Here is a 25,578-nt window from a genome sequence, read left to right on the forward strand (position 1 = left end):
GGGTTTGTCATTTAACTCCTGCACCAGTTGAAAGTGGCCACATGTCAGTGACAGGCTGGAAATGGTACACACACGTCGGGCAGCTATACCAGCACAGCTCCTTATCACCACACAAAAACACACACATAAAACGACATAGCAGAGGTGGTTTCCCCTGAGGCAACTGATCATCTGCTGATCTTTATCTTATTGCATAAGACACTGATGCTTTTCAGCCTGAGGACACATATCACCTCCTTAGGAGCCCCTAACCTCGCCTTGTCCTGCAGACGCAACATAAACACACACTACAGCTCTCCACAGGTGGGCCCTGAAGTCACAGATAATACAAAGGCATACATACAGTGATGCAATCATACTGAAAACACCACACATACACTATTGTCTGAGTTGAATCTTGAGATTTACATTACATATTCCTCAATGTGTGTCCACTGAGTGTGTGAGTGCAGGAAATGTCATACACAGAGCACTGCAGGCATTTGTCCTATAGGATGCTATTTTCAGCCTGAACTTTGACCTGATCTGCCAAACAAAAGAATGGACTCAAAAGCATCAACAGTGGGATTGAAACGCACAGAAAATACAAACCACTTCAAGACCTGCCACAAGAACATGCACAATTTCCTACTGGGAGATTTTGACAAGTAAGTTAATAGAAAGTTAAGTTGTAACTGCCAATTTGAGGCAGATTTAGTGGAACAAAAATGCATTGGTATGATTTATTTCCATTTAATCTCAGCTCTCTGTCTGTCTCTGAGAGAATCTACTGTATTTCCCAGAGAACTCCCTCTGCACAGACTCAAGCAGCACTCCAGAGAATATTTGCCCTTAGATTAAGGTCAGCAGCTTTGAATGGGGGCCTGTTTGGGTTCGTGTGTGAGGGCCTCCCACGCGCTGTTTGATTACAGTTTTATTGGCAAAAACTGCTTATCTCTTGTTGTCAGAGAGATGAGTTTCTAAGACATTTAAATGGGCTAAATCAATCTGCCTAATGCCAAAACTTGTCTTTTAGCGTTCTCTTCCCTTCAAGTCTTTCCCTTCTCATGTTCCTTTGAGGTATTTCTCCCCTGAGCAGAGTCTCCCTTTGCAATTAGGAAAGGGGAAGACGAGTTCAAGTAGAGAGGGATGAAGGGGAAGGGGTGAGGGGTGGTGGAAATGGACTGGGAGGCAAAAAAAAAAGGACAGGATTTCATTTCACAACCACACCTACCTCCGACCGACACTACCTTTCCGTTTCCCACCCTTTCCTGAGCTCCACTATACACACACACACACACACACACACACACACACACACACACACACACACACACACACACACACACACACACACACACACACACACACACACAGTCCATGCCCCCTGGTTCACTCACTTCCAAACCTGCACCAGATGTCACATCAAGAGTCTCGGGCCACGACGGCACTCCAGCCAAGAAGAAGAATTTGAGAAATTCTGGAAAATATTTGTGGAGCGGCTCAGGATTGAAGTGGCTCAGGGCTGGAGAGGTAGAGGTTAAACCGCTGCAGCTTTAATGAGGGGCTGTGTGACTGACTGCTGTAATGCTACAGCAGCTAATGGGGAGGCAGGAGTTGGAGTATGGACATACAGGGTTAATGCTGCCGGACCAGTTATGAGGCTGATTTCCTCGAGGCCAAAAGGTTACGCTCCTCTCAGCTGCTAATCACAATCTTTCTGTCTATCGTTGGTGGAAAATCACGTCACTGAACACCTGACTGTATCACAGATCAGCAAGAAATGTGAGATGCTGATGGAAAAAGCAAGTTTGTCTTTAATGCTTTGAGACATTAGACATGTCTGTGTTTCATAAGGAAAGTAATTGGTAACTATAGTAGACATATAGAGCCTTTGAAAGCAGCCTGGGATTTGATGAAGTCAGTCCTGAGCAAATGCATGTTTAGATTCTGCCAAAGAAAAGGCATGTCAAACTTTGAATTCCTTCCAAGCCCATGTCTGCACACAAGCAAACACACAATGCATAATCTCCTTTGCATTGTGTAAAACTTAATCAGGGTTTAGGTGAGGCTACTTTTAGAAGTATGTCGCTCTGGGAGCTCAGGCGGGCGTCTCTTCACACAGTGTTTTCACAGTAAACATCTTTTTAAACGAGATGATTGAAGGCTATCTGACAAGTGGGAAAAAAAAGACGGGAACCAAAATCTACAGCCTGCGGCGGCATTTGTGTATTTATAGAGAGAGTATGGTGTTTGCTTCTTATAGCGTTGCTAAATCAACTCTGCTCTTCTGTAAGAGTGGAACCCGAGCCAAAGTGAAATCAGCAGATGATGCTCAGCTGCTAAAACTGCTCGCCGTAGCGCAGCAGCTGAGTCGAGGGTGACTTTTGTCCTCATCATTCTGATCCTGCTACGTTTATGTGTTATTAGCAGAAGCTTGTGCGCATGTTAGGTTTTGTCCTTATGTGTGTGATCATAGATGGCCTCAGATGTCTTTTATGCAAACACACTCATTAGCGGAGCCTCCCGGTGTGAGACCGCAGGGCAGATTGACAATCTATAGAAAGATGTTACTGCACAGACTGTGTGTTTGCAGCACCAGCTGGCACATAGAAAGTAATTAAAGGTAACGAGATATTTATACATTGGCTTGCAATAAAGTATACAGTACCTTTGTTCTGACACACACACACACACACATACAACAAAAGCCATTCGGGCATTCTTGTAAGGCCTCAACACACCCACATTCCTCATTCAGGACGCCCTGATAACCCCCCTTTCTCCTGGTCTCCTGTCTCTTTTAACCCTTCCACCCACTAAAACCCCCTCTCATGTGTACACCCCCCCCCAAACCCTCTAAAGTGGGCCAACCAATCATGACCGAGCAGCCAGATTGTGTTTAGCATGACAAAGGAGAATCTGTACAGCCATTTGTGTCCTGTGTTTTTTTTCTTAACATGCATCTATATGTGTGTGTGTCCTACATGGCAACTAAAGAGGCAACTATAGAACTTTAACCAGCAAAAGGAAGTTGGTTCACGCAGGAAATTCACTCCATATGCAGCTCAAAGCTCATCCACATTTATACGAGCACAGATGAAACAGTTGTATCTCTGTCTGAGGTTCTTTAATAAGCAAACCAACATAAACCCACTGGAAAAACTTGGTGTCTGACAGGCAGATCTGCTTCTGTTTCACAGCACTTGAGAGAACGTGGAGTTAATCTGCACCATTTGTAACATCCTGGGTAATAGAACCCTGCTCCCATGCAGCGATGTTGCATATTTTCCCCCATTGCCATTGATGCTTGGAGCGGTCGGTGGGACTCCCACCTGCTCCTCTAAAACCTGGTCAGCCACGGGTCCCACTCCTCAATCTCTCTCCCCTCACTCAGATTGGAGAGGCATTCCCCCTGCCACAACACATGCTTAAGCAATTATTCCACGCATTCCCCTGGACAGAGAAGGCAGAAGGAAGAAAAAAAAGGGGGCTAGAAAAGAGAGAGAAAGTAATTTGAAGTGGAGTAATCAGGGGCAGCTGGCCAGGGATTTGCAGGGTTCTGGGAGAGAATGTGTAGAAGTTAAGCACAACTCCTATAATCCTTTTTCTAAAAAAGAAAAAGGAGAGACAGGGGGATTGAAAATGGAAAGAAAAGAAAGGGGGGCCACTGGAGCTGAGAACTAAAAGGACTGGGCAACATTGACAACGACCAGAAAACAAACCGGCGATCAATGCACACACACAGACACACAAACACAGCAGAGTGAATCTGGATGGGACGCTCGTGGAATAACAAGTTCGGACCAACACACAAACAAGTCGAAGCAGAGACAGAAGAGAAGACCGGCTTCTCTCTCTGCATCTTTGACAGTTCCATCAATACCAATAACTGCACTTTGATGTGGGCTTGCGCCTCGCTGTTCTGACAGCTCTGGCTGGACTGGCTCCTCTGGAGGTTTAGGGGTCATATGAGGAGGGTTATCGGGGTGCAGGAGGGGAGTCGCCAGCTATTTTAAGGGCACTTCAAAACATTTATGCTTGAGGCATGTTGACAGGCAGCGTGAACGTTGGTCTCTGGACTTTGAAATGATCAATACATTTGGTGATGACAACCCATTTTATGTTGCTGTCTCAGCCGAGAGAAACTAAACACCTGTCAGTTAAATAAACAAAGTGTCAATTTTCCTCTTGGATTGATTTTTAAACTGCTTTATCATACATTTAGAACAGTTTAATTTCTATTTGTGCTTCATTGTGGGATTTGACAATAAAAAAGTGTGTTTTTAACAATTTAAACAATGTAAAAGTCTGACATACTGAGTAGGAAGTTTTGCTTAGCGCTTCCCTGCATGGGGTGGTGTGTTGGGTTGGATGATAAGGGGATGTTGCAGATTAAGTTGTCTTGCGGTTACAGATAACAAGCAATACTTTTAAAACGATATGGCTTTTATTGCCAACCATTAGAAAGCGCGGGCACTATTCGATGTATTTATTGTAACAAGTTTTTAGTGAGAATTCAGTGCGTAAAAGCGCAAAAAAGGAACAATTCAAATTCTAACAGAGGGATTTATCAAGTAAACTTATGTGTAAACTTACCAAGTAAAAGACAGAAGATGTCGAGTGCTATGAGCAGCTTCTTCTTGCTGTTGTCAACACCATTGTTGTTATTTAACGTAGAGTTTCCTCCGTTCCTTGTCTCTTGTGCCATCGCTTTCTCATACATGTACTTTTGCATTGGAGAACTCCCAGTTTCGGCTCCAAATCCCACACCACGCGGCTGGTGAAGAAACTGTCAGACTCAAGTCCTTCAAAGAAATGTCATGCAATTTTTTTTAACAAGAGACAAAGTTCACGTAAAGCTGGCGTCTTGCAAAGTTTCGGATCTGCCGATGCTTCGCTGTCTCGTGTTTCGCTTTTTACGCACAAAAATAAAGAATAACAAAATAGACGTGTATTCTGTGGTGAACGGACCCGCGCCACGGACTCAAGAAAGAAAAGCTGCCTGCGCCCGAAAATGAATGGAAAGCCCGCTCCCCGTTATCGGTGTTTGGTTCAAAGGCTTGGAGTGAGAATTGAGTGAGAACAGCCGCTCTGTTATATCAATCCTTCTTCTCCTCCTCCTCCCCCTGCTCTCTTTAAATTCCCCCAGCAGCTTCAAGGCTCAGCCCTCCTCTTCCCTCTACTAGCGGTGGGTAAATCACCTCCATCCCCATCCCACATGGAAACTTTCTCAGACTGCAGACCAGCCGGCTGTGCACTGTAGGACACAGGGAGGCAGCGCCCCCAGCGGTTACGCACGGCATTACAGGCACACCAGTAGCCTGGAGCGCTTCAGAGTGGTCATGTTGCTGGAGGTGGGTATGCTCTCTTTGTAAGTCTGTATTTTGCAAATATCCACATTTAAGTCTGTAAAAGCAAAAAAAAAAAAGTTTCCAAGTACCGAAAACTGGAATCTCTTCAATATTTTTTGTCTTCTTCTACTCTCTTCTTCTGCCATCACAGTCTGTGGGAATCCCTAAAACCATATGGGTAAAAGTTTTAAAATTTGGCATGCACTGTTTCAGTTCACCAATTTTCGTGTCTGTGCCACTTTTTAATCATATGCTTGAAAAAATAGCATGTTCGAATTTTCAAAAGTGGTGTATCACTAAATTCTTTTGATCAAAGCACCTTATGATGACATTTTCTGCTATACTGGATTTTATGGAAAACCAAAAAAATAGGCCACATTTTTTAGTAATCCTCGCCAACATTGCTACCAGTGAGCATCAGACCCAGCCTCACTAAAATTATATGAATGATTTTAGATTTGACAGCATTTGTTTGCTACAGCTAATCCAAATCACTGCCAAACCACCAAACAGGGCAGGGAGTGGAATCCTATCTTAGTAAGAGTTCATGTATTGAGCTCAAACTTAGTGAATGTTCATCTTCCCAAAAGAATCATTTGTCATTTCATGACAAGAATCACTGCAATAATCAAGAGCAATGGTTTGCCTCAAAAGCGTCGCTGTGTTTTTCAGTACAAGCAAACATCTTGTGTGAGATGATATTTTAGAAGATCCCAGAGATGAAACCTGCCAAACTGTGGTGATATCCAAGTAGAAATGTGCCAATTTTGTGATGTCCTGATACAGATACCTGCTTATTTGCAGTCCTTTCAACTTGCAGATCCATGTAGGCTATATCTTCTTGTCTGAAAGACTCAAGCAACCAAAACGGCATGTGAAACCCAGCCTTTGGATAACTGACATAAAATGAGCTATCAGTGCATACAGTCAGACTTTTATACATGATCAAATCAGGCTCCAATGGCAACTGAGCTCTGTTGAACTGCTTGGCTGGTCTCATCGCTGTTTGCACCTAATTATATCTCTCAATCAATCAATCAATCAATCAATCAATCAATCAATCAATCAATCAATCAATCAATCTCTCTCTCTCTCTCTCTCTTTCTGTCTCTCTGTGTGTGTGAGTGTGTGTGTTCTTCACATATGTTGACAATCTGCTTTAAACTTGACAGGTGTATTGCTGGAAACCGGATGAAGTGCAATGTCAAGTGTAAAGCAGACTGGATAAGTAGCAGCCATTTTTGGGGTCCTTAGTTTGGTCTATGGCTGCCTGTGGGCAGAACCCCTGTTGCTAAGCAAAAACATCATAGGCAATTGTAAAATGTCACAGATCAAAGACAAGATTCTGGAATGATTGGTCTGAAAACTCTGTATCTGTCAGTCAGTATCACATATTTATGTAAACATATTTAACTAATGGCAGCTAGCGCTACACTAGTATTTCTTAATTAGATCTTAAACAGGATGTCACTGTTTCTTGTATAATTTGCCATACTTGTCAAGACAGTGTTAGCCTAAAGGAAACAGGAAAAGTTTGGAAGCCATTTTTTCCCCCGGAAAAATGTGCAATACAGATTTGCTGAATGGGAACAGAATGTCTCCAATCGGGCTGAATGATTAATCAAAATATTGTCAATATCGCAATATACCATAACATATCATTATCTTCATATATCTTTATATTTATCTTTATAAATATAACATTGTGCTTGCTGCTATAGACATGCCTTTGTGTAAATATCACAGTCTTCAGATAAAAGGGGACATGCTTATTTCATACAGAATGCAACAAAAATAACATCATGATTTTTAAAAATATTTTTTCAGAGTAATATTTCTAATATATAATATTTGCAGTAAGTTTTTTTCCCCAAAGCTTTTACAGACATTTTAATCTATTTAATCTACATTCAGTATTTCAAAAATACAGTTTATCAGTGCAAATTCTAAAAAGTTATTCATGCTCTATCTGAAAAAAATAGATTACATGCTTGGGCCTGAACAGGAGAAGTTCATGTACCATCTCCAGAAATGTTTTCCAGTTGAGAGGAGGTTCAGGCCTGAGGACAGAAGCAAAAGCAGACCCAGAAGTCATGCTGGACATCCATGAATCAAACCTACACTGCCATCTAGTGGCCAAATATACACAACTCATCTTTTTACACTTCATCCACAAGATTAACTGTTCTCTCTTGCTACTTACCTGACTATTGTTTTTAATCAGCCCTTTTAGATTAATGGAAGTCTTGACAAAGTACAAAATGAACACAAAACAATAAATACATATAACGGACAGGTGATACATGTCTGATAACATGCAAATATATACTGAATACTACTCACTGCTTTGATGTCTTTGGCTACCTTGCAAAAACAAACCACAAAAACTCAACCACTCTTTGGTCCCTTTGTCAACATTTCTGACTTCTATGAAAATGTTTCCAGTACTGAATTTCAGATGCTCTCTGAAAAACAGTTTTACTACTACTACTACTAATATTAAAAAAAAAAAACAAACAAACAAAAAAAAAAACCCACCCAAAAAACATGTAGCTTGCCTTCTTGGCTTCATTGTGCCTATATGATTACCCCCCAATGATAAAACCTAACAATCGTGTCCATGCCATACTGTAAAGAGATACACTTTTCTACAGTGTCAATTAAAAACATTTTGGAAGTTACTGTTTTTCAGCATTGAATCATGGTCAATAAAATTAGAAATTAGAAATTTTGGACAAGAATTTCACAAAAAAATTAAAACAAATTTCCACAAACTAATGTCAATTACTTAAAAATATGCAAGTTCTATTCTTACAAACTAGTCATCCTTCCAAGTCACTGTTTAGTAGATTACAGCATTACAGTGTACTGCATTGAACCTGTTTTGAGAGGATTCAATCAGCTTTGCACATCTGGACACTGCAATTTTGCCTCACTTTTCTTTTCCCAAACTGCTCAAGCTCTGTGAGGTTGCATGGGGATCGTGAGTAAAACAGTCCTTCTCAAGTACAACCACTAATTTTTATTTGGACTGACTTGGCCACTCCAGAACATTCCCCTTCTCCCAAGTCACAGTTCCCTTGCAGACAGCACCAGGTTGTCCTCCAGACATGTTTTGCACGCATTTTACGATTTACCTTCACAAGCCTTCCAGAGCCTGCTGCTGAAAAGCATCCCGACATCATGATGCTGCCGCCAACATGCTGGTGTCCAGAAAGTGTAATCTAGTCTCAACAGAGCAAAGATTCTTCGTCCAGTTGACCTCAGAGTCTCTCATATGTCTTGTGGCTAACTCTTATTAAAGTATAAGACTTTTTCTTCATTTTCTCACATAAAGCTTTGACTGGCGTAAAACCCAGGCAACAGTTTCTGAATGAACTTTCTCTTCTATCTCAGCTTCTGAAGCTTGTAACTCCTTCAGGGGAGTCATAGGTGTCTTGGTGGCCTCCCTCATTATTCTTGCAGACTACTTTGCTTTGAGTATTGCCTGTTTTAGGCAGATTTACACACATTCAAGTTTCTCTCCATTTCTTATTAACAGATTTAACTGCACTCCAACAGATATTCAGTGACTTGTACATTTTCTTGTACCCATCTGCTGCCTTATGCTTTTCAGCAACCTCTCCACAGAGTTGCTTGGAGTGTTCTTTTGTCTTAATGCTGTAGCTATTGCCGCGAGTCATTCATTGACCTCAGATCCTACAAGCTTCAGTAGAAATCAGCTACTGCAATCTTGCTCCTCTGGTTCTTTCCAGAACTGACAAAACCTCTCGGATGTGAGGTGAAACATTTTCAAGAACCTACAAGAGAAGTCCAGCAGATTTTTACTGAAGCTCCTAGGATTGCAATAACCTGGATGACTGAGAATCTACACAGACATACTGAACTCTGATGAGTTCACTAATTGTGTGACTTTTAACATCAACTGACTGCATCTGTGTTGAATGACTTGATTGTGCAATTATTTATTTTATATTTTTAACTGACATTACTTTCCAGGAATCCGCTTTCACATTTGAAAGAGTGTTCTCCTGTAATTTCTTGCAAGAACAAAAAATTACATAAATTGATCATAATTCAGTGTTGAAAAGCAATATGTTAAGATAAACGTTACTGATCCCTCACTGGGGAAATTCACATTTTACAGCAGCTGCATACAGATAAGGCATAAAGAAGCACAAAAAGTACAACAGGGCTAATAAAAAATAAAGATATAATAATAAGAAACTTATCTGCATATAGATATGTACATTATGACGTACTTAAAATTACATAAGAATAAGTGCAGTTATGGTATGATGAATTTACATATACAGGTATGGCATGGAGGATAATGTACCCACAATTCTGTTATATAGACCAGTGGTTAACACGATATTACATATGTAAAGAGAGAACAAGGTTTTATATTGTTTACGTGCCTAAAAATTCAAGGTGAAAACTTCAAGGAAGGGTGACTTCTTATCTTTCTTTTTTTTTTTATTTAACAGGCAATGTAAACATTAAGTTGGACGTATCCGTTGTGCAGTATTTAGGTTATCAGGGGAAGTATTTGTCCGGGGTTCAAAACTCGGCATAACACCTGGGAGGATGGTTCATAATCCGGTTATAGCACAACACATATGCTATTTTACGACAGATGCCTCTAGAAAAGCAAATTCGCTTCTTCTGTCTCGACTGTAACCTGACATTGCGCGTTTAACGGGCTCAAGTCTTCCTCCCAGCCAGGAGAAGTGAAGTGCCCCGCCCCACAGACAGGCAGCAGGCAGCACACCCACCGCACCGAGCGAGCGAGCCCAGCCGTCGGTAACGGAGAAGATGGCAGAGCGGCAACAACAGAAACACGAAGGCAGGGTAAAGATCGGCCATTACATCCTCGGCGACACGCTCGGAGTCGGGACGTTCGGGAAAGTGAAGAGTTAAGTCATGTTTTTTTCTTTGGTTGTGGCTGAGTGTGTACGTTTGCGGGGTTTTCAGTTGGAGTAGTTGATAATGTGAAGTAGTCGCTCCCCCTTTCCCACGACGCTCGGTGCTGAACTTGCCGGCGGTCAGTGAGCAGTTTGCGCAGCTCGACGGTTTAACGGCCGCAGCCGACTGGATTTAAAGCGTAACTCCGGTTTGAGAATACGGCCGCTTCAAAGTCAAGTTCTTTCACCAAAGCCCCTCTCTCTGTGGCTACTGTCACCAGCTATGACAGGTGTAATTACCTGGACGACAACAGAGATGTACAGGCACACTAATATTGTCGCCGTTTAACGTTAAACCGTTAAGACTTTGCGTTGTGCTAGCATCATTATGCGTACAGTCTGACCGAAGCCCACCGCGCGAGCCTAATGTTGATATTAATGCTTCTTGCTAGTTCGATATGTTTCCTCTCGTTGCTAGCAAGTGGGAGCTTGTTAAGTCAGCGCTAAGTAGGGGAAAGCATTTACAGGCGCTAACCTTCTTTGGATAAGAACATGACAGGTTATTATATCTGTTTTCTTAGCTTGTTTCCAGGCTCTCAGCATGACCTTGTGAGCTTTAACTCCATGCTCACCCCGCCTCTTCGTTGTGTGTAGCCGACAGTTTAAAGGATGTGTTAGCTTACTGAGGGGTTAACCCACCTGAAATCATGGCTAATTTATGAGTGAGGGTCAATTATTTCTTGTATTCTAGCAATCAGACTAACTAACAAGGCATGAGAAAATTCAGTTGCCGTCATATTCTTGAAATTGAATCCAAATGTGCTTAAGATAGTTTGCTTCAGAGTAGGTGAGAGTTGCAGCAGTTCATCCACACTGTATTATTGGTTCATATCAGAGCTCGGCAGCTGCAATAACAGTGTAGTTTCAGCATAAACAAAGGCACGGCCAGAAAGTAAGGGCTACAGAGGGGGCCAAAAACTTAATAAAAAACACGTTTCATTTACTGTAGCCTGCTGCAAAGCAGGTCTCCAAATCAAACCTTAACCCTTTATGCCAAACTGCCTCTGCATAAGCTTGTGTTTGTTTTTTATTGTCTCTATGGTGCATCTTCTTCATGTCAGTGCTCTGTCGTTTTTAGTCGGCGAGCACCAGTTGACAGGCCATAAAGTCGCTGTGAAGATCCTGAACAGACAGAAGATCCGCAGTCTCGATGTCGTTGGGAAGATCAAGCGTGAGATCCAGAATCTCAAATTGTTCAGACACCCACACATCATCAAGCTGTAAGTTTAGAAAGATGACACATCCTTCTATCAGATTTAAGACGCTCAGTGCTGACAGGCTCCACAAAGAGAGATAACTGAGCTCTGTTAAGTTATTGGCAGTTGCAATGTGGGCTTTTTTTTTGCTATGATGTGCTCTCTGTGTGTGGTGGCATGCAATGCTTGTTACTGTTTGTTTACTACAGCTGTGCTGTACTGAGCATGCCCACAAGCCTCCCAGGAGGTTGAGTACACAAACATACCAATGCGCGCACATGCACACACACACAGAGGCTTGGGCCTAGATGAAAAAGTCTGTTCTTGTCAGTACAAATCTCCGTTTTAGATGGTAGAAGTTGCTGTAATTCCTGCATGAGTAAGTCCTTTCCTTATCCAGGTGTAATGGCTCCTCATGGGCTTTTCTTTGACCTTGTCTTCCCTCTTTCTCTTTCCCTCTGTCTCCCTGGCCTCTTTCTACTTGTCAGTCCATGTCTGACTGTCTTCTCTCCCAACAATCTCTGTGTTATTTTTAGGCCAGAGTTAGGGTTCGTCCACTGTCACACTGAAAGCAATGGCAGATATGTGAGCCTCAGGTCGGGTCATAAGCAGGAGTGCTGGGGAACAGCAGCGACATATACATTAATAAACACAGGCACACAAACACAAATAGATTTTAGGCACACATACAGTCTGCTGGCACTGCTACAGACAGTTACAGGCATTTCCACAGCACTGAGCAAAGCAGACTCTGTTTAACATAGTCACCATCTTTGTAAAACGTTTACAAATTACATAATTTTCAAAATTCCTCAAGCGCTCTCACTGTTAAGATTATTGAGAAACTTTGTTTACATTTTAGACAGATAATAAAAGATTGTGATTTGGTTTGCGTTGATTTTTCCCACGGTGCTGGCTGTGTTGTCCTATACTTGGCTTGACAGGAATGAAATAGATTGTGATGAAGTGCAGAGGCTCCCACACGCAACCATTCATAAGATCAGGCCTGCAATTTAATATACCTGACCTTTATGAAAGGTATGCCTAGAGTCAGCAGCCCGTATCACAACCAGCCTCGCCTTTGTTTCTGTGCACTTAGGCCGTGCATGTGTTTATGGCTTCAGTGAAGAGTTTTTTTGATAAGGCAGTATCAGAGATAGGATATGAAATATGCTGTTTAATGTACAGGTTTTCAAAACAACTGTGTTTTTTTGTTTCAGGTACCAGGTGATAAGTACGCCTACAGATTTCTTCATGGTCATGGAATATGTGTCAGGAGGAGAGCTGTTTGACTACATCTGCAAAAATGGACGGGTAAGACATTTTATTTATTAACTGACTGGTAAGCCAGTGGTCACTAATTTATTAGCAGTTATTTAAGTTATACATTGTCATGGTTAGTGCTCTAAACAGAGGTCTGATTGGTTAAACAGCTGCAAAGCTGTTAGACTGTGTATATATACCCTTATATAAAACACCAATGAAATAATAAAGGTCCTCATTTTAACAAGTTATTCTAAACCTCATATATCTCCAGAATCTCTTTCAATTTTGAACTCAAAATACCACACAGATAATTCATTCTGTTTTACTTGTACACTGTCAAACCCCAGAGTTCAACCAAACTCATTTGAACCCAAATCAGACCCAGAACAAGGAGAGACTCCTGCAGCTGTCACTGCTTAACACGGTGCAATGTTTTCATGCAATAGTGTTACCATGTCCCAAATTACTTACATTGTAATCACTTATTTTCACATGTACTGTCAGGGAATGCTACACACACACACACAAAAAACGGAACTGAATTTAGATTACACAGTAGCACAAAAGGCAACACAAACACCCAGTAACGCCCCCCCAGTGCTTGTTTACTGGTTATAACCATTCTTAAAGCTTCCCCAATTTCTTAATAGTATTGCAGTTAGATACATTAACTACACAACATCCCAACATTTCATTTTGCTGTTGTTGTAAGGACACTGAAAAAAAAAAGTAATCCGGTGGGTCTTCAGTCCCACAGATGCCAGGAGAGCATCTTGTGTTTGGTCTTGCAGCCAACAATAACAGAACATTTGGCAAGCTTTGCTCGTGGCTGAAACATTTTATAACCAGAGTTAGGAGTGCAGCATGGCTACACTCAATGTACCAAACGAAAAAGATTGAATGGTACCTGCGGGTGGCCGGTGTAAGGTGCAAAGACGAGGATGGCGGCTGCATCTTTGTAGCCTCACAACCTTTCAGAAGTCCTGACGACTTGTCTGGAGACACAGTTTCTCAGTACAGGCTGTGTGCATTTCTCTGTGGATTCAGCATTTTTATACATTTATATGGCATGTAGACCTGCTTTATAATCAAAAAGGCATTTAACGCTCAGTTTATGCAATTTGCAATCAATAGATAAAGTAAAAATCTTACACGGGTTTTTCCTCGACTTTCTAAGTAGTCTGCATCGTGCTACTGTGACATTTTATTCTTACCTTGTGGTGACATCAGAGCTCAAATGACTATTGTACACCAAACCATTTACAATCACTAGTGCAGTGCAGGCTGTTACAATGTTACATTATCACTTGACACCATACATTTGGCTTTGATAATGTTGTCCTAGCAACAGGGGAAAATTAGTTGCCACCCGTAGGCAGTCAAAGGCATGCAGAGCACCTCAACAAGACTCCAAAATGATAGCAAAAAGGATTAGATGGACTTGCCCTTCCTCCTGTCCCCAGCAACACACGGGCCATGTTTGAAGTAAATCACTTGCGCCGTTGTCCAGATATGTGAAGAGCAGACACACAGATAACAGACAGACATGCACAGATTCCTTAGATGGACAATGTAACGGTATTACTTTTATATCTGTAAAACTGCACACATCAGTATTTTTATATTGGTTATATGTAATGTGAGACGGATCTCTCTTATGACATACTCACAGATAATTACCATTTGATGGCAGTTCTCATCAGTTTATGCAGCATTTTAGTCATAAAAACTTAATAAAGCGATAACGTGTCAGTGTTCTTTACAGCTATTTTGCCCCAAAGTGGCCAGAAGTCAACACAGCTTTAAATGGCTACATGATACTATTTAGTCTGTGCATGTTTTACATGACACACATAATATTTTTAGGTCTTCTTTTTAACCTCTGTACATACATACCGTGGGCTTCAGTACCTGTTCTTTAACACCCTGTCTTGACTACATAATTATGGACCAGAGAAATGCCCAGTCAAGCTAAAATCTAAACATGTCCATTCGTATTGTGTCTTTCAGGTGGAGGACACAGAAGCTCGCCGTCTCTTCCAGCAGATTATCTCAGCTGTAGACTACTGCCACAGACACATGGTGGTCCACAGAGACCTCAAACCTGAGAACGTCCTGCTGGACGCCAGCAAGAACGCAAAGATTGCTGACTTTGGTGAGTTTCCCGAAAGACCTCACAGTTACAGCTCGAGGGAGAGACAAAAGAATAGGCTTGGCAGAAGAATTGTTTGCATATTTAAGATGAGAGAATGCATAAAAAAACAGGATTTATCCAGGGGGAATGAGAAAGAGAAAGAGGCAGTTTCTGGTGGAGCAGAGGGGAATTACCAAGTAATTAGACAGTTTGATTAAAGCCAAGTGACTGTTTGTTGTTCTTGCCGTTATCCATGTAATTAGTCACTTGTAGAAAAGTGTGAAATCACCACCATGCACCTTTTTTAACAATATTATTAAACAGGAGAAAATATCTCACTGGAGACTGCCTCTTATTACTCGTGGCATTAATTGTTCTAGCTGAAGCCAAAATCCCTGATGCAATACGACCATGAAAGAGAGAAATTTTGCTCAAAAACACACGAGGGCCCTTGAGCACAGCGGGGTATGTGGGGTGGAGAGACGTCCCTTAGCAACGGCCAGGTCTCATATCAAGTCTGGCAGGAAGCCTTGAGGCCCAGTGTCATCTGATAGGGAAGGAATCAGGGGGTGGCAGGGGTGTACAGCAGGAGAAGTGTTTTGGCTGAGAGTGAAAAGACACTGGTGAGCAGAGAGAGGGAGTGTTAAGGGAACAGGGATAAAAGATAAAGGGAAGGTCAGCACATCACAGAGTGTCTGGTGTTTAGCGTTTGGCAGAGGCCCTGGCAGGCAGAGAGACGCTCATCCAATTAGATGAGCTTTGTGTTTAGAGCTTAGAGTCTTGGCGGGTAAAGGAGGATAAAGATCTCAGCAGTGTCCGCAGTGTATGACTCTACCCTCCCTGCTGGGCCATGTTCAGCTTAACCTCTCTCTATCAGAGGACCAAAAGCAATAATATGATCACAGAGGAGTCTTTCTTTAGTCTGTGTTACTGTCAGAGGGAAGACAAAAGAATGTTGATGTCTGTTTGTCTTGTTATTGGCCAACAGGACTGTCAAACATGATGTCAGATGGAGAATTCCTACGAACAAGCTGTGGTTCACCCAACTATGCAGCTCCAGAGGTCATCTCAGGAAGGTGTGTGTTTGTTTAATCACATGCCTGTGTTTAAATGTCCTTCAGTGTTTTTGTTAATCCAACTGCATTCTGAATATGCCAAGCTCAAGTCTGAATGAGCACTGTGGTCGCTTGTTCTGCATAGTTCAGAGAACAATTTTACAAAGCTGAACCAAGTAGCATTTCTGCATCACTTTCAACACTGCACAAGTCTACATTACATGCTGTCACATCAGCAGACGGACGCACATAAGCAACGTACTTGTTGTGTGTAATGGTTTTTCCTCTTTTCAGCATCAATGCTGATCCAAAAGTGTCAGTTAGAACGCCAAAGTCATAGTTTGCATGCGTTTCTCACCCTACAATTTCACATATGATACAAACTTAAATGTCCATAAAGATAAAACTGTGAAGTCAGATTCACCGATATTAAATGTCGCCCGGGTGTTTGACAAATTGTTCACAGGAGCTGAAGTTTATTTTGTTGTTTCCAGCTGTTTGTAGAAGTCTTTACCCCAAGTTGAATAAATATCTGCTGCATCAGGCAGCAGCAGGACTCATATGAGTTTCTCCAGAGTGGGAGAGTTGTATGCATTTACGCACATGGCACAGGAGCAGAAACTTCGTTAATTAATTGTAATCATAAATTGTCTCTGACATGGAGACAGTCACACTGTGTACTTTTCTTCTTATCAGACAGGAGAGCTGTGACACACAGAGTAACAGTTTATTACCTGCAGTTAAATCATTTGTTACATAGCAGCTGTTCTCATTTTGACTCCCTTATTATTATTTTATTTTACTGTTGGTGAAGTAGAAGTTAGATTATGATAAATCATTTTCAGTAATTAGAAAATCATAAATGTACTAAGCTATTAGCTGTTTAAAGAGTTTCACAAGGTTGCTAGTAGTTTAAATTTAGTCTTTTGATGATTAGTGCATCACCATGTGTTATAAGTTACTCGTACATGCTCACGCATGTAAGATAAATATTGTGTGCATGCGGTGGTTCTCTGTAGCTTTGTAAGGAACAGATCGATGAAGCCAGCAATCTTATGGATCTCATGTCAAATGTTTCATGTTTTAGTATCCACATACATGACTAACAAAACAGAGATCCACATATACAAAAAATGCTCCATCGTACTCCAGGAGGTCAGCGGTACTACAGGGCACCTTTAATTTCACATTATCCTTTCTTCTTTTCTCAGTTATATTCAGATATTACAGCTACATGATGGCCTTCAAAGGTTACAAAAGCACCCTTCTGGTGGACCTACAACAGTTACATGTTTTTAATGCTTTTTTTCCCCTTTCATGTCGCTGTCAGGCTCTACGCAGGCCCAGAAGTTGACATCTGGAGCTGTGGGGTGATCCTGTACGCCCTGCTGTGTGGCACTCTCCCCTTTGATGATGAACATGTCCCTACACTGTTTAAGAAGATCAGAGGAGGTGTCTTCTACATCCCAGAGTACCTGACCCGCTCTGTGGCCTCGCTGCTCATGCTCATGCTGCAGGTGGATCCTCTGAAGAGAGCCACCATCAAAGACATCAGGTACTAACCCCACTTGTCAAGGCAAGAGGCCTCTTTTATCCTCTGTGTTAACATCTTTAAAAAAAAGAAACATTATTGCCTCTCTGCCAGCGACAAAGCTGTCTGTCTGTCACATATCGTTGATGACATTTAACATCCATAAGGTCAAAGACCAGCTTCACCGTTACATAATAGTGTTCTGAAAATACTCTTTTCTGGCCATTATTTAGCACCAGGAACAGAAGAGGGGATTGTGACCATATTTCACATTTGGTCAGGTGCATATCAGTTAAATTCCTTCCAAGACTTCACCACATACGAGTCTGAGCAGGCATGGGTGTAAACGGCAATGTCACTGGCTGGCGAAGGCTTAGAACTGCTATGAAGTAATTTTAGTTCTTACTATAATTTATTGTCTTTATATGTAGTAACACAATTATGCAATATATCCTTATCAGTATAACAAACAGGGTGCTTCAAAAACAATGTAGATTTTCAGTGACACTGAAAAGGGATTAAAATTCAATCAAAATTGCCTCGGTCAGTTGCAAAAAAACATGTTTCATGACTAACAGAAATTATTGTCACAGCTCAAGATTAGTAGTTGAACCAGTTGACAGTCACAGTTTTACATCCGTCAGTACGACTTTGTGTCTTTGCATAACATTCATCTTTTGAAACTGCAGTAAATCAGACTGATGTAAGACATGTTTGAGTTAAAGTATATTCAGTGGTGTGGCTACGTCTGTGTCACTGCTGGCTCCGTACATTTAAAGCTCCCCTATCTGGAGTGTCGTTACGCAAACAGACATCTGCGGTTGACAACGGTTTGACTTCATGCACGTTTAAAAGTCACATACTTTGACCTTTGTTTGTCTTATAAAGCCGGCATTAGATTTGGGTTAAAGTGTTTGAATTACATATGATGGTGTATTTTTTAGGGAACATGAGTGGTTTAAGCAGGACCTGCCAGGCTACCTGTTCCCGGAGGACCCATCGTATGATGCTACTGTCCTAGATGAAGAGGCTGTCAAAGAAGTGTGCGAGAAGTTTGAATGCACCGAGTCTGAGGTCATGTCCAGTCTCTACAGTGGAGATCCACAGGTAACCATCTACATTGTTTAAGACACATAATAGTGATTTTTCTGTTTAATTAAATGTAATTGTTATAATATTGAACCAGTACTTGAGAAGATTATTTTTGTACACATAGTATGTAGGTTTTCCCTCAACGTCTTTGGACACACATTCAGTCAGCATTGTTTTAGTGGACTGTGCTGATAAAGTTGTGGTCTTTCCTTGGTTACTTCTGTCCTGTCTGCTGCTCTGGCTGTTGTAGAAATACCCTAGTATTTTTCCTCTTCAAATCCTTCTGTTCTTGCAGCTTATAAATTAAGCTATGACAGATCAAGTGATTGCACTGTCCGCTCTAATCAAGCTCAGTGTGTTCTTTTTACTGTTTATTGGTGGGATTAAACATTTGCACCGATCAGCCACAACATATAAAGTACCTGCCTAATATTGTCTAGGTTCCACTTGTGCCACCAAAACAGCTTTGACCCCTTAAAGCATGTATGCCACAAAACCTTTGAAGTGTCCTGTGTTTTTGGGGATCAAGACATTAGTGTCAGATCCTTTAATTCCTTTCAACTGCGGGGTGGGGCATTCTTGGATCGAACTTGTTTTTCTGGCTCTTCCCACAGATGCTTGATCAGATTGAGGTCTGGTGAATTTTGAAGCCAAGTCAACACTTTGAACTCTTTGCCAAGTGCCTTAAATTATTACTGAAAAATCTTTACAGTGTTACAAGACAAGTTATCCTGCTGAAAGAGGCATCTGCTAACAGAGAATACTGTTGACATGATGGACTGTATGTGGTCTGCAACACTTTTTAGGTAGGTGTCAATGTAACACCTACATTAATGCCAGGACCTGAGGCTTTCCAGCAGAATTTTTTCCCATAGTGCATTCTGCTGCCATTTCTTCTTCTAGTAAATGATACACACACAATCAACCATCTACGGATGTCAAAAAGGCATCATTTATCAAATCAGACAACCTTTCCATTGCTCCATAGTCCAAGTCTAACGCTCAGATGTTCATTTTGGGCACATTAGGTGGTGAACAGGGGTCAGCATTGACACTCTGATCTGTCTGCGGCTACACAGCTTCATAGACAGCAAGCTGTGATGCACAGTGTCTTCTGACACCTTTCCGTCATCACAGACATTAAGGTTTTCAGCAATTTGGGTTACTGTTGCTCTTCTGTGGGATCAGGTCACACAAGCCAGCTGCTGTTCCCGATGCTCATCAGTAAGCCTTAGACACTCATGACCCTGTCGCTGGTTCCCTGGTCGTCTTTCCTTTGATATGTTCTAACCACTGTGTCAGGACTTGCCTCAAGGCCTGTCATTTTTTAGATGTTCTGACCCAGTCGTCTAGCCATCACAATTTGGTCCTTGTCAAAGTCACTTAGATCGTAGATTCTTGCCCATTTTTCCAGCTTTTTTTTCAACTTTACAAACTGACTGTGCGCTTGCTGCCTACTATATCCACTGCTTGACAGGTGTTATTGTAACAAGATAACCAAAGTAACACCTTCCCTATTAGTGGATAGAGTATTGCAGCTGATTAGTGTATGTGTGGGTTTGGCTACTACTAGGTTTGGAACCTAAAGGTCTGAATTTTTTGCATAGTGTTGAATTCACTGCCTGACCTTGCTTTGTTCATGCAGGACCAGTTAGCAGTAGCCTATCACCTCATCATAGATAACCGGCGCATCATGACCCAAGCCAGTGAGTTCTACTTGGCATCCAGTCCTCCACAGGGTTCTTTCATAGAAGAGGGCATGCCACTACCCCCAGGGGTCAAACCCCACCCAGAGAGGATGCCTCCACTCTTAGCTGACAGCCCCAAGTCTCGTTGTCCTCTCGATGCTCTCAACACCACCCGACCTAAACCGCTGGCAGTGAAGAAAGCCAAGTGGCACCTGGGCATCAGGAGTCAGAGCAGACCCTATGATATCATGGCTGAGGTGTACAGAGCCATGAAACAGCTCAATTTTGATTGGAAGGTAACATATCTTTTATACATACTCACATATGCATAGCTCATACATCAGTCTACTTACAACGTAGATGTTGTCTGTTTTGCATTGTAGGTGGTGAATCCGTATCATCTGAGAGTGCGGAGGAAGAATCCAGTGACGGGCAACTTGGTGAAAATGAGCCTACAGCTTTACCAGGTGGACAACAGATCCTACCTCCTCGACTTCAAGAGCATTGATGGTCAGTGATAGACGAAGTCATTTCAGAACATTTATAACTCATAAATTATATTTAATATAGTGCACAGCCCGCTGTCAGGTTAAACTGTCATGTTTTTGATCTTTGACATTTTAGAACCTTGCCTTTGATCTATGACAGCATTTTATAATCTCGATTTTAATATTTCACAACATTTTAGAATCTTTCCTTTGATGATGCCTAGAAACAAGGGTGACTTAATCTGCATAAACACACCAAATTAACCACCTGCACTCACGACTCATTTCAGGATATAAATAAGATTGTGATGCCTGGGTCAGCATTTTTGAAATCATTGGCAAATGGAAAATATGTTGTTTGGGTTTGCTAGCTGTGCAGATCAAGTAGCATCTAACAGCTAATTATTTTGTATACTGTGTAATGATGATAATATGTAATGATAAAAAAGTGAACTGTTGTACAATCTGAACAATTTTATTTCTCATTTTTAAACATTTAGCTTTGTCTTTGTGCAGGCGCTCTGATCATCCAATTGCAGTCTGAAATTCAAATTGTACGACGAAATGTTTTGACATGGACTAGAAACAACTAAAGCTGCGAGCTATTTTGTTTAAGACATTATTATTATGTCGAAAAAATACATTAAAATGTTTCTGAGGGAACATTATCACGTTAAATTCTATATCAGGTCTTACACTATATGGTTTAAAGTGAAAAGGGTTGACAAATAGATAATAAACATCATGAATCGTAAAGATCATTATTAATAAAAGATTGTAGTTAGACACGTTTTGCTTATCAGGTGGATAAGTGTACTTTTGGTACCTTCATTAGCATAATTGCATGTCACTCAGTGCAGACCAACTTATAAATGCAAATGGCTGCTTTTAATGTGCCTTCATACATGTTCAGTATTACTTCTATCACCTTGAGTTACATTTTTAAATTTAGTACCAATAGTTTTGCCGGGTTTGTAGCATCTGCTGAGATTGATTAGCTAGTCTACTTCGATTGAACACAGAGCTTTACAATACAAATTATATTAAATCACTGCAGTATGACCACATGAAACATGTTACTTCATCAACTAACTTCTTAAATTCTGCTGCTACTATGCTTACCCCCTCAGATGACATCATCGAGGCAGTGGGCTTTAAATCAGGCTCGTCCACCCCTCAGAGGTCGGGCTCCACAGCTGGTCTCCACAGACCCAGACTGAGCATCGACTCAGCAAGCCCAGCGATTGATCTGCCTCAGCTCAGCTCCTCTCTCCCAGGGTCCCTGTCGGGTAGCACCCCTCTGCTAACCCCACGCCAGGGATCACACACCATGGACTTCTTTGAAATGTGCGCCAGTCTGATCACCACACTGGCGCGCTGAGACCTGCCAGCTCCTAACCTTGCTGTAACCTGGATGTCAGTGGGGTTTTTAAGCTAATTGCACATCTGGGGATGTAGGGAGTGTAGATGTTTGTTGCGACTTCCTCTTTCTGTCTCCTCTCCATCTGTTCCAGTTGCACTGGACTAGAAGGGGAAGAGGAATAGTCACAGCAATGCTTGTATGTGTTCAGCACAGATGAAGGAGAGAGAAAGGGGGGCAGATTACTTGCTTATTTTTTCTTGTTTTGAAACAGTAATTGGGTCAAAGTCTTGGTGTTGAAACATCAGGCCACAGCTTGTAAAAACTGATCCTGGGATTGGAATCTGTGAACGAGCAGAGGCCAGAGGTCACAGTTCGCAGCAAAGGTCAAGTTCACCGTCACTCCTCCCACAAATACTTTCAATCTGTAATCAGCTGCTGAAATTTCATCACCCACCATACCACTTAATGCCGGAAATCCTGCTGAGTTCACCCTAGACACTGATCGGAGGTCAGATTAGCATCTTGTCCCATATTTTAATTGGGGCGCTGGTTGTTAAAACTTACATTTAAATCTGCGTCTGAAGGAACATAAGTACATGTGAAATTTCAAGTTTTATATTATATGGTTTGTAAAGAAGCTTTTGTTATCCATGTATTATATTTATATTTCGATCGTAGTACGTAGCTGAAGAGGTTGACAAAGATATACCAAAAAGCAGAATTTATACGTCATAAAGATTATTATTTAGATATCAGATCCATATTTATTTTTGAGAAATTGTTTTTTTTAGGCACTGTAGTTTTATTATTTGAGCACTGCATCAACACACAGTTTTAACTTGACTTTGAATAGATTGTAGATGATCAATGAACCTCGAGAGACAGCGGGATGGTAGAACGAGAATGCTCTGCTTCGTACTGAGAAGATATGTGTTGCATTTTAGTGTTGAAGACTGTTGCACACCATCTCACATGGGTTTTTACAACCACTGTACTGCCATGAGCAATCCATTTCAAAGCATGCATATCACTATTTTCTTCCCATGAGCGCATTATTTTATACATGCGACACACACACACACACACACACACACACACACACACACACACACACACAGACAGAATCCTTTGCACTAAAGAAGCAACTGTTGCTCAAAGTGTCAGCGCTGCTCCCCCATTCATGCACAGAATGTATTTTTGAAAAAGCAAGCAGGCCGGTGACATCAGGAGGACAGACATGGCAGTCAGTCATGCATGCAGTAACATGAATAAGGACAGGCGTTACTCACTGTAATAGGAATTGCAAGAAGTTTTAGAGAAGCTAGTTTTATTTTTATTTTTTGTAATCACACTACAAGTTGTAAGAAAAAAAAGGAGCCTAATTACTAATGTGTAAAACCAAAACACATTTATCACACATTAATGTCCTATGATAGTTTTTATTTGAGAACTACCTTCAATCAACTTCATCAATTTTCCAGATTTACAAAAACGTAGCCCTCTGTTCATTCCTTATGTGAACAGATGACAAAGAAAAATCCATGTGAGATGGTGTGAATCGGCTGTAGGAGAGTAAAAGCCACAGAAACCTTTCTCCAGTTGCCTTAAAGAATGCAACACAGTAATTCTGTGCATCTGTATATGGAGACTGTGTTCAGTGTGTTTTGGAGATCAGTGTGCCACATGGTTGTCATGTTTTGTTACCGATTTAATGCTGGTGTGTTAGGAAGGCGTTTGGTACAGCCGTGATGTCAGAATCAGAAAAGTGGGTGACGACAGATGGTTTAGTGGATTGTAGCTGTTTGGACGTTTGCTGGTTTTGTTCAGTCTGCGCTTAAGAACTAAGTTACTGAGGCCAGCAGTTTGTTTGAATGCACAGCTTTTACTGTACCTGTTGTTTGTACTCATACCTTAGTGATGTTGTTTCGCTGTGGTCATACCTAATGTGTTTTCCAAGTCTTTTTTTCCAATGAATGTAAAGTGAAAGCTGGTGCTGCTCATTTGAAACTTCTTGTCTGAGTTTGCTGTCTTGGTTTTAAAGCACCGCTGTGTACAGGAGTGTTACCTTTATACTGTTTGCAGTGAAACAGAGGTCAGAGGGATAGTTGGTATTTTTCTGTAGTTTAAATAAGCCATTCAGAAATAAATACTGATATGCATAAGTACAATCCAGTACTGTGGACATGTGGAACGATACATTTTGAAATAATTCAATAACTTAATCTCATGATTGGGAGATTTGGTTCATCATTGTTATTTTTACAGGCTGGTGATTGGCTGAAAGGCAAAGAGACAGGGTTTGACAACATCACGGTTTTGACAAGTGACATAAATGAAAGTGTCATTAGGAAAAATATTCAGAGCAACTGTGATATAACAAGGTTGTTGCTAGAGGTACGGACCCGTACCCGTAGCCTGTGGACTACGGATACGGCACTTGCCATTTGCCAATCAGATACGCGAGATCTGGTCACGTGACTCCCGGTAGACGCTAGCGGTACGGACCCGCAGCACTACCATATAACAATGCTGAAATATCAAACGGTGGAGATGCAATCAAGAAATTATTTCATAGTTTATTTGTTCATGTGCAAACTATTTATTTCATAATGTCTTATTTATTTCTTTAAAGTTGGCCATGCTAAAGGTTCACAAGCATCAGTCTCGACTTTTGACTGTTCAACTAAATCCATGTTGTTACCTGTGTGCTTTGTTGGACCTACAGTTGATGTCATTTAAGTAATTTTTGTTGGCGTTGTGTTTGAAATGAATTCAGTGATTTTTGCCTTATGAAAGCATCGTGAAGACTTTTGGTTGAAACAGAGAAGGCCACACTCTTTGATACTCTGCTGAAACCCTTTATTACATGTATAGTGTTTTTATGTCCTGTGTAGGTTCTCCGCTCTGTCTGTGACGGCACGTACACTGCTGATTATTCTTTGATGTCGGGGAAATGGCGCTCCCTGCTGCAAGACACGTGCAACTGACCTGAACACTAAGCCACGCTCTTTGTCAATCATCTGTAATACACTATATTGCTGTGTCTTAAAAGACTTGTCCTCTGTATAGTGAGCAACTTTGGGATCATATCTGGCCCTTTATGCATCCATTCCTGGTACTGCTGCTCATGACAACACAATGCAAAACACGTATCAATGAAGTGCACTATCCTGCAGAAGTCATGGGTCAGAGTTAAAAACTCCTCTGGTATCACCAGTATTTACTGTCAGGTGAAGTACTACCATTACAACTGTATGCAACTACCAGTGGCATGTTAGTCATGTTAGCGCATCTGTGTCTAGGGCTGGAACACATGCCAGAGGGCCTAATTAAATACTGACTTTCCGTGTTGTACCAAAGTGAATATTTTCCACAGCAAAGCTGTGCTCTCTGTTTCACTGTAGTGGGGATCTTATGACTAGTGTAACCTTAAATACCCCAGTGTATGTTGTGAGTGTGATATCT

At 41.4% G+C, this 25,578-nt stretch overlaps 2 protein-coding genes across 3 annotated transcripts in view; one reads left to right on the forward strand and one right to left on the reverse strand.

The window, feature by feature from the left end:
• Positions 1-5,209, reverse strand: part of plpp3 (phospholipid phosphatase 3) — a 37,790-nt gene extending 32,581 nt beyond the window's left edge. Inside the window, exon 1 of one of the 2 annotated variants that reach the window (XM_022192691.2) lies at positions 4,579-5,209. In XM_022192691.2, the coding sequence (XP_022048383.1) occupies positions 4,579-4,717 (139 nt within the window). In that variant the 5' untranslated portion in view covers positions 4,718-5,209. The remainder of the gene's footprint in view (positions 1-4,578) is intronic. The other variant, XM_022192690.2, reaches the window with a different exon arrangement.
• A 4,802-nt stretch (positions 5,210-10,011) lies between these two features.
• prkaa2 (protein kinase, AMP-activated, alpha 2 catalytic subunit) lies at positions 10,012-25,458 on the forward strand. The gene is made up of 10 exons (XM_022192689.2): positions 10,012-10,251; positions 11,379-11,520; positions 12,717-12,810; positions 14,773-14,917; positions 15,885-15,972; positions 17,282-17,506; positions 18,427-18,589; positions 20,220-20,558; positions 20,646-20,772; positions 21,881-25,458. Exons 1-10 carry the CDS (start codon positions 10,152-10,154, stop codon positions 22,129-22,131), a joined length of 1,674 nt encoding a protein of 557 aa, XP_022048381.1. The 5' UTR covers positions 10,012-10,151; the 3' UTR covers positions 22,132-25,458.
• The last annotated feature ends 120 nt before the right edge of the window (positions 25,459-25,578 follow it).

The sequence above is a fragment of the Acanthochromis polyacanthus genome, chromosome 4, assembly GCF_021347895.1.
Source record: "Acanthochromis polyacanthus isolate Apoly-LR-REF ecotype Palm Island chromosome 4, KAUST_Apoly_ChrSc, whole genome shotgun sequence".
Classification (NCBI taxonomy): domain Eukaryota; kingdom Metazoa; phylum Chordata; class Actinopteri; family Pomacentridae; genus Acanthochromis; species Acanthochromis polyacanthus.

Coding starts and splice junctions, on each gene's coding strand:
- prkaa2 (XM_022192689.2), top strand. CDS start 10,152: ATGGCAGAGCGGCAACAACAGAAACACGAAGGCAGGGTAAAGATCGGC. Junction 10,252..11,378: donor GACGTTCGGGAAAGTGAAGA/GTTAAGTCATGT, acceptor TGTCGTTTTTAG/TCGGCGAGCACCAGTTGACA. Junction 12,811..14,772: donor ACATCTGCAAAAATGGACGG/GTAAGACATTTT, acceptor TGTGTCTTTCAG/GTGGAGGACACAGAAGCTCG.